The sequence below is a fragment of the Oncorhynchus clarkii genome, chromosome 9, assembly GCF_045791955.1.
Source record: "Oncorhynchus clarkii lewisi isolate Uvic-CL-2024 chromosome 9, UVic_Ocla_1.0, whole genome shotgun sequence".
In the NCBI taxonomy this organism is placed as follows: domain Eukaryota; kingdom Metazoa; phylum Chordata; class Actinopteri; order Salmoniformes; family Salmonidae; genus Oncorhynchus; species Oncorhynchus clarkii.
The window spans coordinates 38,658,188-38,674,886 of record NC_092155.1 but is presented as its reverse complement, the minus strand read 5'-3'; the positions used below and the strand labels follow the sequence as shown (position 1 = coordinate 38,674,886).

Genomic DNA, 16,699 nt, shown 5'->3' with positions numbered 1-16,699 from the left:
CAGAAGCATCAGATCATCAGCAAACAGTAGACATTTGACCTCAGATTCTAGTAGGGTGAGGCCGGGTGCTGCAGACTGTTCTAGTGCCTTCGCCAATTCATTGATATATGTTGAAGAGTGTGGGGCTTAAGCTGCATCCCTGTCTCACCCCCCGTCCCTGTGGAAATAAATGTGTGTATCTCTCTCTCTTTCAGTAACTGGTTCTATTTAGCACTGATCTGTGGCTTTGACTGTGGGAGCCCCCAGGTGATTAGAGGAGGTTGTTATAATTATACATTATACATTATTATTACAACAATAGTCCTCAGACCTCCAAAAGATGTGATTTAGAGAGTGCAAATATGAAACGTATTTGTTTTGCCATATAAAACCCTAGAAAACATAGGCTTTTTCACAGTGGGTGCCTTTCCTTTGCTGGGCAAGCCGTTTGGGATTTGTTTAGCAAAATATGAGTATACACACTTCTCCAGGCTCCACTACACCACTGCATAGTGTCGATGGAAAAACAGCAGTCACACACAGAATGATGTTAAAGGTTAGGCAGTCCATTCACTCGGACATTAACCTGTAGGTCCCAATCATAAGAATACAAAAGCACAACCATTAGGCTAAGCATTCCTAATAAAAATGTACAGCAATTGCTTCCCATTGCAAAAAAACGTTCACGTTTAGCACACAAAGTAACTGACGACCTAAAGATTAAATGCAACAATGTTTCACACATCAGTTATTTTCAACGAGATGGCCAACAACAGCAAAGGCGCTGCAATACATAACACAGTTCCACTCACCAGATGATAATTTGAAACGTAACTTCTTGTTGAAAGTTATTCTTGAAAAGGGAGAAGATAACAAACAAGCAATAACATCCTGCTGCAGCCGCTGCAAACGAGCCTATAACAAAAAATAGCTAGCTAGACCGTCAGAAAATGAATACTTGCTATTTCGCAGTGACCTTTTGGCTTTTCAGAAGGCAGAAGTTTCCATACGTTTTTTGTAAAAATGGTCCCACCCAGTTGATTCCACTGTCACTCCAAATTGTTGCCCTCGTACAGTTGAACAGCAGATAGAACAGCACCTTCTATCTAGCTTCTGAAGGCTTAGCCAATGGCTGACTTGGCTAGCTAGATTTATCTCCCCAGAGACCACAAAAGAAAAGTCCTGATTGGATCTTCAATGTTAACCCTTTCCTTTCCAACAAAACTGAAGCGATTAAATCAGAACATCATTGAAAATAATAATGTAATAATGTAATGTAATTTTTATTATAATTATTTTATAAATCCTTAGCCCTTCTCTGAAGGGGTAGAAGGCCCTCCTTGTTCCCCACTATGTTTGGGTTAGTAATCATTTGTAGAGTGGCTCTATTTTCCCTCAGCATGCATTTTTTCACCATTCTAAATGTCTAAAGAATCCATATGTCCTTCTGAAATATGAACATGGAAATACTGGACATTTTGATCTCTTATTATGGTGGCGATTTGACAAAATGTTGATCGTGGTCTAGAATTGAACTGGTCACGGTCTTGACCCCTCCCGGTCTCACCCCTCCTCTGGTCTTGGTCTTGACTCGATTTGCTCCAGTCTCCCTTTAGATGGTCTCGAAAACAACACTGTTAAGTGCCATACTCATTTTGTATGACAAGGGCATATAATAAACAGACATTTCACCTTGGGTATTTGAACCAGCAAATATTTGTTTACTAACCCAATGCCTTAACCGCTAGGCTACCTGCAGCCTACAATAATGTAGCCTTTTTTCTGTGCTTGTCCTTAGTGCCTGCTATGGCTAGCTACAGTAGCCGGACACAGACTATCACAGACTGCAGAGTGTCAGTGAATGAACAAGTGAATGGCAGCCAGCCGGCCAGCCAGTGGGCATGTCACTACAGACTCCAACACTTTGTCTGTGTTGATCAAGGGCAGACGAGGAGCGTGCAACTACAAAACGAGGCACAAAAGGGGTTAATTGCGCATAGCTAAATTGACATGGGTTAACCCAGAGGGAGCGAGAGGGAGGGAGAGAGAGACAGGAGAGAGAAGGACCTACCACAGTCGACCATTACCCACATGATTGGCTCAAAATGGTAACACAGTTAGCCAAACAGTAGGCCTTGATATGTCTATTCAAGTTAGATAGCATTACAACATGCCACAAACATACTTTACAATCATATGGTTATTGATGGCAGAGGGTGGCTACAGACAGTAGCTCTACACAATATCAATGTTCGTTGACATTATAATAATTTTTTTTAACCTTTATTTAACTTGGCATTAGACATTAAAATGAATTATAACTCAGGGTGTCATACCGTCACCTCAAACTTTGCATTTTTTATTCTGAGGGGCAAATTAACAGTTGGTTATGATACAGAAATAGCAAAGTATTTCATATTCAAGCAAGCAATTTGGCTTTCTGCCTCAATCAATTCCTTGTTCCTCTGAAAACTAACTCACAGGGACAGCTGACAAGGTTTATTCAGCGTGCTGGGAATTCAAGATGAATCAACGCTGCTCATCTATGGGAGGGAGAGGGCCTGAGCAGTGACATATAAATGCCAGTTAATATTTGTGTTTCACTGTCTTTTCTTCTCAGCCAATATAGATGAATCTAGTCAAAGGACCAAGGAGGAAGCCAAGCCCAATGATAACCATTAATGCAGTGATGGAAGCACCCAGAGACCCTTATACAAATGGCCAAATGGGGCATCGATTTAGGCCTACAGTGGTGCTCATTTCAACATATGTTCTGTTATAATGACCCTGCTAAATGGTAAATATTAAAGGTAAAACAATCTGTGTTTTCCAAGGCCTGATCCTGCCACTTTGTTTGGTAGAAGGATGGGGCTGGGTGGGAACTGAGAGTCCATGAGACTGACGTGATAGTTTGTTTAAACATATTTTGAAGCACTGTTTACGGACTCAAATACGTAATCATTGGAAATATTTGATTTGGGGTTATAATATGGTAATAGCCTACGGTAATAGGTTCAGGGTTGGGTAGGTTACTTTATAAATGTAATCACTTACTAATTGTCTGTCCAAAACTGTAATCAGTAAGGTAACTTTTGGATTACCCAACTCATTAACGTTACTTTTGAATTACTTTCCCCTTTAGAGGCATTAGAAGAAGACATAAGGGATCCATCAACCACATTTGGTGTGTCATCATAGTGTTCTCTGACGTGCTCAGGTGGAACAGACTTAAACTTGCACCTTTTTAAATGCTGAATTTGATGTAATTGAGAAAACATAAACATTTTGTAGGTTATTGTGTAAAATAACTAAGCAAAAGACATGCAATAAACAACAATGTATACAAACAATAGTCCCATGATTTACTTTATTCTACTGTACTCAATGAATGACCATGGTTGTCGTGACCGCGCATAAGCGTGAACGCGCAACTCCTTTCTCCAGTGGCGGAGTTGAGCGCACTCAACGCATAGAGAAGAATAGTTTTGCTATAAGGAGGACAGAGCCGGGAGGAGTGAATGGATCAGTGCTCCAATGCATCAAACGCGCTCATTGGACACCCTCTTATATCGGTGAAAGAAACCCTACATGCCCGTTATGCCCTGCCGCGGAGGCTAGAGATTTTTGCCAAGAGAAGGGAAAACGCAGAGGACTCTGAAGTCGGGACACTCCTTCGTTTGAGTTGACTGTAACGTTAGTTCGTCTGTGCACTGTTTCCAATCTCCTGTGAGCCTAGCGTCGGAGAGGGGGGATTCAGCCAAGCAGGACAACAACTGTAGGCAAGATGCAGGGGGTTTCAGCAACAACTGGTAAGCCAACTCTTAGGCTACACATTTTACAGCTCTGAATTGTTCTGTTTCTTGTTTTGGGGGGTTTGTCTTGAAGTATCAATTTCTAGTGGCAGTATCGTGCCACAAAGTTACAACAGGGGAGGCTACATGTAGCAAAAACGATCTCCTTTATTATGGCGCAAACTTGTCCTTTCTATTGTTCCCCGATTCAAGTCTAACGAATGCAGTTTATGTGGGCGAGAAAGACAAACTTCAACAAACGGATTATCATTATTCATAGGCCTACATAACAGGACATTTACCTTTCAATCAAATGTCACACACACACATCACAAAAAACGTCAAGGTCCTTGGGGAGAAGAGGGAAAATCGGCATCAAACCCCAAGTGGCAGCAGCTCTGACTTCACCATTGCCCCTGTGCCACGCATTATAAGGCATATGCTTCTCTCAGCCTTTCTCTTAGACACCACACACACACACACACACAGCTCAGCTCTCTAGACACGGGTGGATTGGCCATCTGGCAATTCTGGCAAATGCCAGATGGGCTACACAATTTTCTTGTTTGGTGGGCTGGTCAAAATTCACACACAAAAATATATAAAGGTGACATGGCCATACTAATCTATAATGAGCCAGTGGCTGATCATTGGGCAACAGCTGGCACTTACCAAGATGGGTTTTCTGAGCTGAGGTAACGCAAATACACATTCAAAGTCAAATGCGGTATCAGCAAAGAGACCTCCCCCGACTCGTGATCAGATCGACATCCAAGATCATGGATTGTAAAAAACGGAAAGGGTGCCTATAAATGCAGACAGAGCACATTCTACATCATCATCTCATTCAAAACGTCCTAATTTTTGTGCGTCTAAAACCATGGGTTGGTCAAACAGTAAAGTGTATTATCCTCATCATCCCTGTAATAAAACTGTCTACCCTGCCGCTGTGCCTGTGCCCTAGATAGGGCCTGCTGCTGTGATGGGCAAGCCACTCTCATCTCCCCCATGAGCTCGAGAGAAAAATGCATTCTGATCATATGACATTTCAAAATGCAATTGGGGGGAAATGCTTTCGAAGCTTCGTCCCTTGTCACTGTCGAAGAGAGAAGGGTCTCAGTTTTCTGTAGGTACAGAAAACTTTCAATTTTCAGCTCAATAGCAGCTATTTTACAACCAAGATATTTGATATGGGTTTGAGATATGCACACCAGCCATTGCAAGGGCATAGGCCGATAAATTGTTAGGACATTACATTACATTTACTATTGGATGATTACATGGCTACTAGCAGTGGGTATTATATTTAGAGTTGGAGATTTAGTTCATTTGTGTTGAGTTTCCACTTCCTCAGGTGATGAACCCCAAATTAATTAGCCAACATTAGTTAGTGCACATAACGATGTATGTAATTAATCTCTATGGGAGGAAAAAGGAGATTCTGGAGTGCTATTTTGACTAGGGTGACCAGACATCCGGAGACAGTCCCCGATTTCCGGGGACAGTCCCCGATTTTGGTGGCCTGTGCCCGGCTGGAGCTGTTCCCGAAAATGGCCCAGATTAGCCCTCAGAAGAAAAAGCAACTCTGAAGCTAAATTGAGGCCGATATCTCAATAATCAAACGATGTATCCAATGAGATTTGCTTTTAAAAGTGATGTCTATCCCTGTACCAAACTCTTTTGATACCATAACCTTTTATGAGAACATTTGACCAGTGATACATTGTAACCACCGCATGAGCAAACATGCCCATGTCCAGGAAATGCATACAACAGCATAGGCTACCAAATTTAGGTGATCGTAAAATTACTAGATAGGCGAAGATTCTATGTTATAAAGTGCTCAGTATTCAGACCTTCCCTTTTTCCACATTTTGTTACGTTACAGCCTTATTCTAAAATGGATTAAATATTTTTTCCCCCTCATCAATCTACACACAATATCTCATAATGACAAAGCGAAAACAGGTTTTTAGACATTTTTGCAAATGTTAAAAACAACAACAACAGAAATACCTTATTTTACATAAGTATTCCCACCCCTTTGCTATGACACTCCAAATTGATCTCAGGTGCATCCAATATCCTTTGATCATCCTTGATTTGAGTCCACCTGTGGCCAATTTAGTTGTTTGGCATGATTTAGAAATAAACACTAATGTCTCTATAAGGTCCCACAGTTGACAGTGCATCTCAGAGCAGAAACTATACTAAAAAGTCCAAGGAACTGTCCATAGATCTCTGAGATGTTGTGATGAGGCATATATTTGGGGATAGGTATAAAATCATTTCTAGTGTTGAAAGTTTCCAAGAGCACAGTGGTCTCCATCATTGGGAAATTGAAAAAAATATAAAACTACCCAGACTGCCTTGAGCTAGCCATCCAACCAAACTGAGCAACCGGGCGTTGGTCAGGGAGGTGACCAAGAACCCAATGACCAGTCTGACAGAACTACAGAGTTCCTTGGCTGAGAAGAACCTGCCAGAAGGACAATAATCTCTACAGCACTTCACCAATCTGGGCTTTATGGGAGAGTGGTCAGACAGAAGCCAGTCCTGAGAAAAAGGCACATGACAGCACACCTGGAGTTTGCAAAAACGGTATGTGAAAGACTCTGAGATCATACGGCAAAATACTCTGTGGTCTGATGAGATAACAATTATATATCTGGAGAAAATTAAGGCACAGCTCATCTCCCATCTAATACCATCCTTACCGTGAAGCATGGTGGTGGCAGCATTATGCTATTGGGATGCTTTTCAGCGACAGGGACCGGGAGACGGGCAAGGTTAGAGGGAACAATGAATGGAGCTAAATACAGGTACATCCTTGATGAGGACCTGCTTCAGAGTGCAAACGACCTTAGACTGGGCCAAAGAGTTACTTTCCAACAGGTCAATGACCCCAAGCATACAGCCAAAGCAACACTTGAATGGCTTCAGAACAAGAATGTGAAAGTCCTTGAGTTGCCCAGCCAAAGCCCAGACTTGAGTCCCATTGAAAATCTGTGGCAAGACTTTAAGATTGCTGTTCACTGCCGCTCCCCATCTAACTTAACAGAGCTTGAGAAAATCTGCAAGGAAGAATGGGAGCAAATCCAGATGTGCAAAGCTGATACAGACATACCCAAGACGACTCATAGCTGTAATCGCCGCCAAAGGTGGTTCTACAAAGTATTGACTCAGGGGTGTGAATATTTATGTGAATACATATGTAAATGAGAGAGTTCTGTATTTCATTTTCTATAAATTTGAAAGTTTTCACTTTGCTATAATGGAGTATTGTGTCACGGCACACTCAGTGATGTGGATAAAATGCCAGGGCCGAATTCATGTCCCAGTCCGCCCCTGCCAAGACATTAATATGTTCTTTATTATTATTAGGCTACAGGGAAATAGTTGTATTGAATGGAGGGAGGAGGAGGATGTTTGAGATGAGGATGTTTATATGTCATGTAACTGGGGGACAGGAGTTATGGACTGAGATATGATAAGTGTGATGAAGATGGTAATCATGAGAGGCCAATAACTGATACTTGTAGAGAGGAGTTGGTTTCTGATGTGTTCTGCTGAAGATTAGGAAGCCAGTGAACAGGGGTGATGATAATGATCACAATTAATTATAATAATGATGACCATGATCACGTTCAATGATATGCAGGCTGCTATCTGGTGTGCAGGATGTAATCAGAGGGGAGTCAGAGGCTGAGGCTGATACATGGTGTGTGTATAAAGACTAGTGTTCTAATGCTCTTCTCCATGTGAATCCCTCATGGTGAGGAATATGATTAGACTGGAGGAGAGTGTCTGCAGACAGAATCTAGGAGAGAATCGCCTGGCCTCAGGATCGCCTGGCCTCAGGAATGAGATGACTAGATAGGAGAGGGAAAGGGAGTGGGAGAGAGAGTGAGAGTGAGTATGTAAACTCAGCAAAAAAAAGAAATGTCCTCTCACTGTCAACTGCGTTTATTTTCAGCAAACTTAACATGTGTAAATATTTGTATGAACATAACAAGATTCAACAACTGAGACATAAACTGAAGTTCCACAGACATGTGACTAACAGAAATTGAGTAATGTGTCCCTGAACAAAGGAGGGATCAAAATCAAAAGTAACAGTCAGTATCTGGTGTGGCCACCAGCTGCATTAAGTACTGCAGTGCATCTCCTCCTCATGGACTGCACCAGATTTACCAGTTCTTGCTGTGAGATGTTAACCCACTCTTCCACCAAGGCACCTGCAAGTTCCCGGACATTTCTGGGGGGAATGGCCCTAGCCCTCACCCTCCAATCCAACAGGTCCCAGATGTGCTCAATGTGATTGAGATCCGGGCTCTTCGAAGGCCATGGCAGAACACTGACATTCCTGTCTTGCAGGAAATCATGCACAGAACGAGCAGTATGGCTGGTGGCATTGTCATGCTTCGAGGGTCATGTCAGGATGAGCCTGCAGGAAGGGTACCACATGAGGGAGGAGGACATCTTCCCTGTAAAGCACAGCGTTGAGATTGCCTGCAATGACAACAAGCTCAGTCCGATGATACTGTGACACACTGCCCCAGACCATAACGGACCCTCCACCTCCAAATCGATCCCGCTCCAGAGTACAGGCCTCGATGTAACGCTCATTCCTTTGACGATAAACGCGAATCCAACCATCACCCCTGGTGAGGCAAAACCGCGACTCGTCATTGAAGATAACTTTTTGCCAGTCCTGTCTGGTCCAGCAACGGTGGGTTTGTGCCCATAGGCAACGTTGTTGCCAGTGATTTCTGGTGAGGACCTGCCTTACAACAGGCCTACTAGCCCTCAGTCCAGCCTCTCTCAGCCTATTGCAGACAGTCTGAGCACTGATGGAGGGATTGTGCGTTCCTGGTGTAACTCGGGCAGTTGTTGTTGCCTGTACCTGTCCCGCAGGTGTGATGTTCGGATGTACCGATCCTGTGCAGGTGTTGTTACACATGGTCTGCCACTGCGAGGGTGATCAGCTGTCCGTCCTGTCTCCCTGTTGCCCTGTCTTAGGCGTCTCACAGTACGGACATTGCAATTTATTGCCCTGGCCACATCTACAGTCCTCATGCCTCCTTGCAGCATGCCTAAGGTACGTTCACGCAGATGAGCAGGGACCCTGGGCATCTTTCTTTTGCTGTTTTTCAGAGTCAGTAGAAAGGCCTCTTTAGTGTCCTAAGAGTTCATAACTGTGACCTTAATTGCCTACCATTTGTAAGCTGTTAGTGTCTTAACGACCGTTCCACATGTGCATGTTCATTAATTGTTTATGATTCATCAAACAAGCATGGGAAACAGTGTTTAACCCTTTACATTGAAGATCTGTGAAGTTATTTGGATTTTTACAAATTATCTATGAAAAACAGTGTCCTGAAAAAGGGACGTTTCTTTTTTTGCTGAGTTTATGTGTGTGTATGCGCATGTCAATGTACGTGTGAGACATTTGTTCTCAGTCTATTAATATAGATTTGTGTTACTTGTGTAGAGAGTTAACTACAGTGGTGTGATCACACAGTTGCCACAGGTACCCAGAAAGCCACTGACTTAACAGTTAAATGCAATGTCCTTTACCTATTAAGGTCTTTTGCATTGGTTTATTTTAAAATATCTTGGTCATTTTGCCTTTAAGAGTGTCAATCATTGGGTCAAAGTGCACACTAAACCACAAAGAGTTGGAGAACCATAACATAATATTAGAAAACTAAATCTTAGCATAGTCATAGAGATGAAACGATATACTGTAGGTCTTAGAAAGATATGTACAAAATGGGAGACAGTCAGAGAGAGATGGATGGAGAGAAAGATGGAGAGAGAGTGATGGTGTTGATTGGACAATAACAAAGGTTGTTGGGGTGGTGAACTGTAGAGAGTGTGTTTGTTGGTGGTCTCTGAGGACGGATCGATTGGCTCTCCTCCCGGCTGCCTTCCGCCAGTCTGTCTTCTTTCTCCTACAGTTCTCTCCCTCCTACATATTTCTCTCTCCCTCTCTCAGACCTCCAGACATTCTCTTTGCCAGACCTCTCTCCCCCAGATCTCCCCCGTTGTATATTTAAGCAGTAAGGCACAAGATGTAAATGGCCTTGTTCAGCCCAATGGCGAGCAATAATGAATGACACATTTTCATAAAAAAACTTTATTTTAATAAGTAAATTCATACAATTTCATAGTCCCGACAGACATCTGGTCGTTAGTTATTTTGGTCATGTTGCTACAGACGTTAATTATTTTTGCAGAGTTGCTATGGAAAAAGACTGGTTATCCGTTCTAACAAAAATGGTTGCTATCAAATCAAATCAAATTTTATGGGTCACATCCACATGGTTAGCAGATGTTAATGCGAGTGTAGCGAAATGCTTGTGCTTCAAGTTCTGACAGTGCAGTAATATCTAACAAGTAATCGAACAAATTCACAACAACTACCTTATACACTCAAATGTAAAGGGATGAATAAGAATATGTACATATAAATATATGGGTGAGCGATGGCCGTGTGGCATAGGCAAGATGCAGTAGATGATATAGAAGACAGTATATACAGTGCCTTGCGAAAGTATTCGGCCCCCTTGAACTTTGCGACCTTTTGCCACATTTCAGGCTTCAAACATAAAGATATAAAACTGTATTTTTTTGTGAAGAATCAACAACAAGTGGGACATAATCATGAAGTGGAACGACATTTATTGGATATTTCAAACTTTTTTAACAAATCAAAAACTGAAAAATTGGGCGTGCAAAATTATTCAGCCCCCTTAAGTTAATACTTTGTAGCGCCACCTTTTGCTGCGATTACAGCTGTAAGTCGCTTGGGGTATGTCTCTATCAGTTTTGCACATCGAGAGACTGAATTTTTTTCCCATTCCTCCTTGCAAAACAGCTCGAGCTCATTGAGGTTGGATGGAGAGCATTTGTGAACAGCAGTTTTCAGTTCTTTCCACAGATTCTCGATTGGATTCAGGTCTGGACTTTGACTTGGCCATTCTAACACCTGGATATGTTTATTTTTTAACCATTCCATTGTAGATTTTGCTTTATGTTTTGGATCATTGTCTTGTTGGAAGACAAATCTCCGTCCCAGTCTCAGGTCTTTTGTAGACTCCATCAGGTTTTCTTCCAGAATGGTCCTGTATTTGGCTCCATCCATCTTCCCATCAATTTTAACCATCTTCCCTGTCCCTGCTGAAGAAAAGCAGGCCCAAACCATGATGCTGCCACCACCATGTTTGACAGTGGGGATGGTGTGTTCAGCTGTGTTGCTTTTACGCCAAACATAACGTTTTACATTGTTGCCAAAAAGTTCAATTTTGGTTTCATCTGACCAGAGCACCTTCTTCCACATGTTTGGTGTGTCTCCCAGGTGGCTTGTGGCAAACTTTAAACAACACTTTTTATGGATATCTTTAAGAAATGGCTTTCTTCTTGCCACTCATCCATAAAGGCCAGATTTGTGCAATATACGACTGATTGTTGTCCTATGGACAGAGTCTCCCACCTCAGCTGTAGATCTCTGCAGTTCATCCAGAGTGATCATGGGCCTCTTGGCTGAATCTCTGATCAGTCTTCTCCTTGTATGAGCTGAAAGTTTAGAGGGACGGCCAGGTCTTGGTAGATTTGCAGTGGTCTGATACTCCTTCCATTTCAATATTATCGCTTGCACAGTGCTCCTTGGGATGTTTAAAGCTTGGGAAATCTTTTTGTATCCAAATCCGGCTTTAAACTTCTTCACAACAGTATCTCGGACCTGCCTGGTGTGTTCCTTGTTCTTCATGATGCTCTCTGCGCTTTTGACGGACCTCTGAGACTATCACAGTGCAGGTGCATTTATACGGAGACTTGATTACACACAGGTAGATTGTATTTATCATCATTAGTCATTTAGGTCAACATTGGATCATTCAGAGATCCTCACTGAACTTCTGGAGAGAGGTTGCTGCACTGAAAGTAAAGGGGCTGAATAATTTTGCACGCCCAATTTTTCAGTTTTTGATTTGTTAAAAAAGTTTGAAATATCCAATAAATGTTGTTCCAATTCATGATTGTGTCCCACTTGTTGTTGATTCTTCACAAAAAAATACAGTTTTATATCTTTATGTTTGAAGCCTGAAATGTGGCAAAAGGTCGCAAAGTTCAAGGGGGCTGAATACTTTCGCAAGGCACTGTACATATGAGATTAGTAATGTAGGATATGTAGACATGATTAAAGTGCCGTTATTTAAAGTGACTAGTGATACCTTTATTAAATGTATTAAAGTGGCCAGAGATTTGAGTCTGTATGCTGGCAGAAGCCACTCTTTGTTAGTAATGGCTGTTTAACAGTCTGATGGCCTTGAGATAGAAGCTGTTTTTCAGTCTCTCGGTCTCAGCTCTGATGCACCTGTACTGACCTCGCCTTCTGGATGTTAGTGGGGTGAACAGGCAGTGGCTCGGGTGGTTGTTGTCCTCGATTATCTTTTTGGCCTTCCTGTGACATCGGGTGCCGTAGGTGTCCTGGGGGGCAGGTAGTCTGCCCCTAGGTGTTGCGTTGTGCAGACGGCACTACCCTCTGAAAAGCCTTGCGGTTGTGGGCGGAGCAGCTGCTGTACCAGGCGGTGATACAGCCCGACAGGATGCTCTCGGTTGTGCATCTGTAAAAGTTTGTGAGTGTTTTCGGGGACAAGCCACATTTCTTCAGCCTCTTGAGGTTGAAGAGGCGCTGTTGCGCCTTCTTCACCAAGCTGTCTTTGTGGGTGGACCCTTTCAGTTGGTCCGTGATGTGTATGCCGAGGAAATTAAAACTTTCCGCCTTCTCCACTACTGTCCCGTCGTTGTGGATGGGGGGCTGCTCCCTCTGCTGTTTCCTGAAGTCCACAATCATCTCCTTTGTTTTGTTGACATTGAGTGAGAGTTTATTTTCCTGACACCACACTCCAAGGGTCCTCACCTCCTCTCTGTAGGCCGTCATGTCATTGTTGTCAAGCCTACCACTCTATTTGTGTTTGTTTTTATTACCGATCCCCATTACTCTTAAGTCAGTTTATACAATTTTTAAATATTACAATACATTCACAGATTTCACAACACACTGTGTGCACTCAGGCCCCTACTCCACCACTACCACATATCTACAGTACTAAATCCATGTGTATGTATAGTGCGTATGTTATCGTGTGTGTTTGTGTGTGTGTGTGTGTGTGTATGCATGTGTCTGTGCCATTGTTTGTGTTGCTTCACAGTCCCCTGCTGTTCCATCAGGTGATTTTTATGTTTTTTAAATAAAATTTTACTGCTTGCGTCAGTTACTTGATGTGGAATAGAGTTCCATGTAGTCATGGCTCTATGTAGTACTGTGTGCCTCCCATAGTCTGTTCTGGACTTGGGAACTGTGAAGAGACCTCTTGTGGCATGTCTTGTGGGGTATGTATGAGTGTCTGAGCTGTGTGCCAGTAGTTTAGACGGACAGCTCGGTGCATTCAGCATGTCAATACCTCTCATAAATAAAAGCAGTGATGAAGTCAATCTCTCCTGGCTGAAAGTGGAGGAGAGATTGACTTCATCACTACTTTTATTAATGAGAGGTATTGACATGCTGAATACACCGAGCTGTCTGACATGCATATTATTAATGATCAACCCTGCCGATGACGCATTGGCATCAATGCTATGGAAATTCAAGATGGCCTACCTATACCTCTAATAAATGTTGTTCAAGATTAAAGACTTAAAAATAGAGATGTTTCTATGTTAAATGTACATGTTTAGTATTAGTGGATTGAATACACCTCTTTGCTTAGCTTTACTGCCCAAAGTGTTTCCATTCCCCTTTAACAGTTCCATTTGATTTATCAATGTGCATCCACTGTCCCACAGCCCAGCCAGGCAATTCATAAACTTAATCTCCCTCGGAAAAAAAGTGTCTAGACATTATTTCCCCATGCTACTAGGCTAGCATTTGGTTTGCAACAGTTGGGATTTGTCTAAACATTGCTGCCTGCCTCTCTGACCATGTGCAACAGCGTTGCTGTTTTTTTTTTTTTTTTTTGCAATCTCCACTTTGCCATATTTTTGATTTATTTTACCTTTATTTAACTAGGCAAGTCAATTAAGAACAAAATCTTATTTTCAGTGACACCTAGGAACAGTGCGCTAACTGCCTTGTTCAGGGGTAGAACAGCAGATTTTTACCTTGTCAGCTCAGGGATTCAATCTTGCAACTCTTACTAGTTCAATGCTCTAACCACTAGGCTAACTGCTACCCCAAACCATAGAGTGAATGAACGTAACGAGACTGACAGCTTCTTTGAGCCAGCCAAATTCATTTATCAGGATCATTACAATGGATATATCCAAAGAAATGGCAATATAAATAAAGGCAAAACAAATGAAAATGCACATAGTTTGCTGTCATTTCAACTGCTTGATTTGATTGTGTGTTAGCTTTAGTTGGCTAGCTAGCAAAGGAGAAGTAGCTAACCTCCAAACCAACCTTTTTTGCTTAGAACTTTGGATAGCAACTAGAGATCAACCGATTAATTGGAATGGCCGATTAATTAGGGCTGATTTCAAGTTTTCATAACAATCGGAAATCTGTATTTTTGGACACCGATTTAATTATTATTATTTGTTTTACACCTTTATTTAACTAGGCAAGTCAGTTAAGAACACATTCTTATTTTCAATGACACCTAGGAACAGTGGGTTAACTGCCTTGTTCAGGGGCAGAACGACAGATTTTTACCTTGTCAGCTCGGGGATTCAATCTTGCAACCTTACAGTTAACTAGTCCAACGCTCTAACCACCTGCCTCTCATTGCACTCCACGAGGAGCCTGCCTGTTACGCGAATGCAGTAAGAAGCCAAGGTAAGTTGCTAGCTAGCATTAAACGTATCTTATAAAAAACAATCAATCATAATCACTAGTTAACTACACATGGTTGATGATATTACTAGTTTATCTAGCGTGTCCTGCGTTGCATATAATCGATGAGGTGCGCATTTGTGAAAAAGGACTGTCGTTGCTCCAACGTGTACCTAACCATAAACATCAATGCCTTTCTTAAAATCAATACAAGTAAATATTTTTAAACCTGCATATTTAGTTAATATTGCTTGCTAACATTAATTTCTTTTAACTCTGTAAATTGTGTCACTTCTCTTGCAACAGAGTCAGGATATATGCAGCAGTTTGGGCCGCCTGGCTCGTTGCGAACTGTGTGAAGACTATTTCTTCCTTACACAAAAAATAGCCAACTTCGCCAAATGGGGGATGATTTAACAAAAGCGCACTTGCGAAAAAAGCACAATCGTTGCCGTTGCACGACTGTACCTAACCATCTTAATTAAATTCAGTACACAGAAGTACATATTTTTAAACCTGCATATTTAGCTGAAAGGAATCCATATCAGCAGGCAATATTAACCAGGTGAAATTGTGTCACTTCTCTTGCGTTCATTGCACGCAGAGTCAGGGTATATGCAACAGTTTGGGCCGCCTGGCTCATTGCGAACTAATTTGCCAGAATTATACGTAATTATGACATAACATTGAAGGTTGTACAATGTAACAGCAATATTTAGACTACGATACGGAAATACGGAACGGTTCCTTATTTCACTGAAATAATAAACGTTTTGTTTTCAAAATGATAGTTTCCGGATTCGACCATATTAATGACCAAATGCTCATATTTCTGTGTGTTATTATGTTATAACTAAGTTCATGATTTGATATTTGATAGAGCAGTCCGACTGATCGATGGTAGGTAGCAGCAGGCTCATAAGCATTCATTCAAACAGCATTTTTGTGCGATTTGCCAGCAGCTCTTCGCAATGCTTCAAGCATTGAGCTGTTTATGACTTCAAGCCTATCAACTCCCGAGATTAGTCTGGTGTAACCAATGTTAAATGGCTAGCTAGTTAGCGGGGTGCGCGATAATAGCGTTTCAAACGTCACTCGCTCTGAGACTTGGAGTAGTTGTTCCCCTTGCTCTGCAAGGGCCGCGAATTTTGTGATGATGGGTAACGATGCTTCGAGAGTGGCTGTTGCGAATGTGTTCCTGGTTCGAGCCCAGGTAGGGGCGAGGAGAGGGACGGAAGCTATACTGTTACACTGGCAATACTAAAGTGCCTATAAGAACATCCAATAGTCAAAGAAATAGTCCTATAAATACTATAACTGCAACCTAAAACCTCTTACCTTGGAATATTGAAGTCTCATGTTAAAAGGAACCACCAGCTTTCATATGTTCTCATGTTCTGAGCTCATGTTCTGAGCTTTTTTACATGGCACATATTGCACTTTTACTTTCTTCTTTTGCATTATTTAAACCAAATTGATGTTTCATTATTTATTTTAGGCTAAATAGATTTTTATTGATGTATTATATTAAGTTAAAATAAGTGTTCATTCAGTATTGTTGTAATTGTCATTATTACAAATAAATAAATACAAATTGGCCGATTAATCGGTATCAGGTTTTTTTGGTCCTCCAATAATCGGTATCGGTATCGGCGTTGAAAAATCATAATCGGTCGACCTCTATAGCAACCATGCTAATAGAATGGATGACCAGCTTGTTTCGCTAGAAACTTCAGAATATCAGATCTAACAACTGGCTTTTGCCTGGAATATATCGTCTGGTAGAAGGATGAAATAAAACCAATTTACTAATTAAAATAAAGTTTCTAATGAAAACACCGTCGTTCATGTTTAAAAAAAAATGTTGGTAAATGTTTTATAAACGCAATAAGGCCCTCGTACCCAGGAATTATCATGAATAACACCCTTCTTAGGGCTGCTTCCCCAGCCGGGCCTAAGAACAGCCCTCTGTTTGGGAGTTATTCACACGATAATCCCCGGGTTCTCATTCCTTATTGCTTAAGTATTCTAGAGTATACTACAGTTCGCTAAAGAATTCTATAGTATGTAGTACTGTAGTATTATATAG

The 16,699-nt window shown here is 41.7% G+C and overlaps 1 protein-coding gene across 2 annotated transcripts in view; it reads left to right on the top strand.

Annotated features, from left to right (window-relative positions):
• The first annotated feature begins 3,408 nt into the window (after positions 1–3,408).
• The window catches only part of LOC139416258 (FYVE, RhoGEF and PH domain-containing protein 3-like), a 98,748-nt gene continuing 85,457 nt past the window's right edge, over positions 3,409–16,699 (top strand). The window contains exon 1 of one of the 2 annotated variants that reach the window (XM_071164702.1): positions 3,409–3,788. In XM_071164702.1, coding sequence (XP_071020803.1) covers positions 3,764–3,788 — 25 coding nt within the window. In that variant the 5' untranslated portion in view covers positions 3,409–3,763. The remainder of the gene's footprint in view (positions 3,789–16,699) is intronic. The other variant, XM_071164703.1, reaches the window with a different exon arrangement.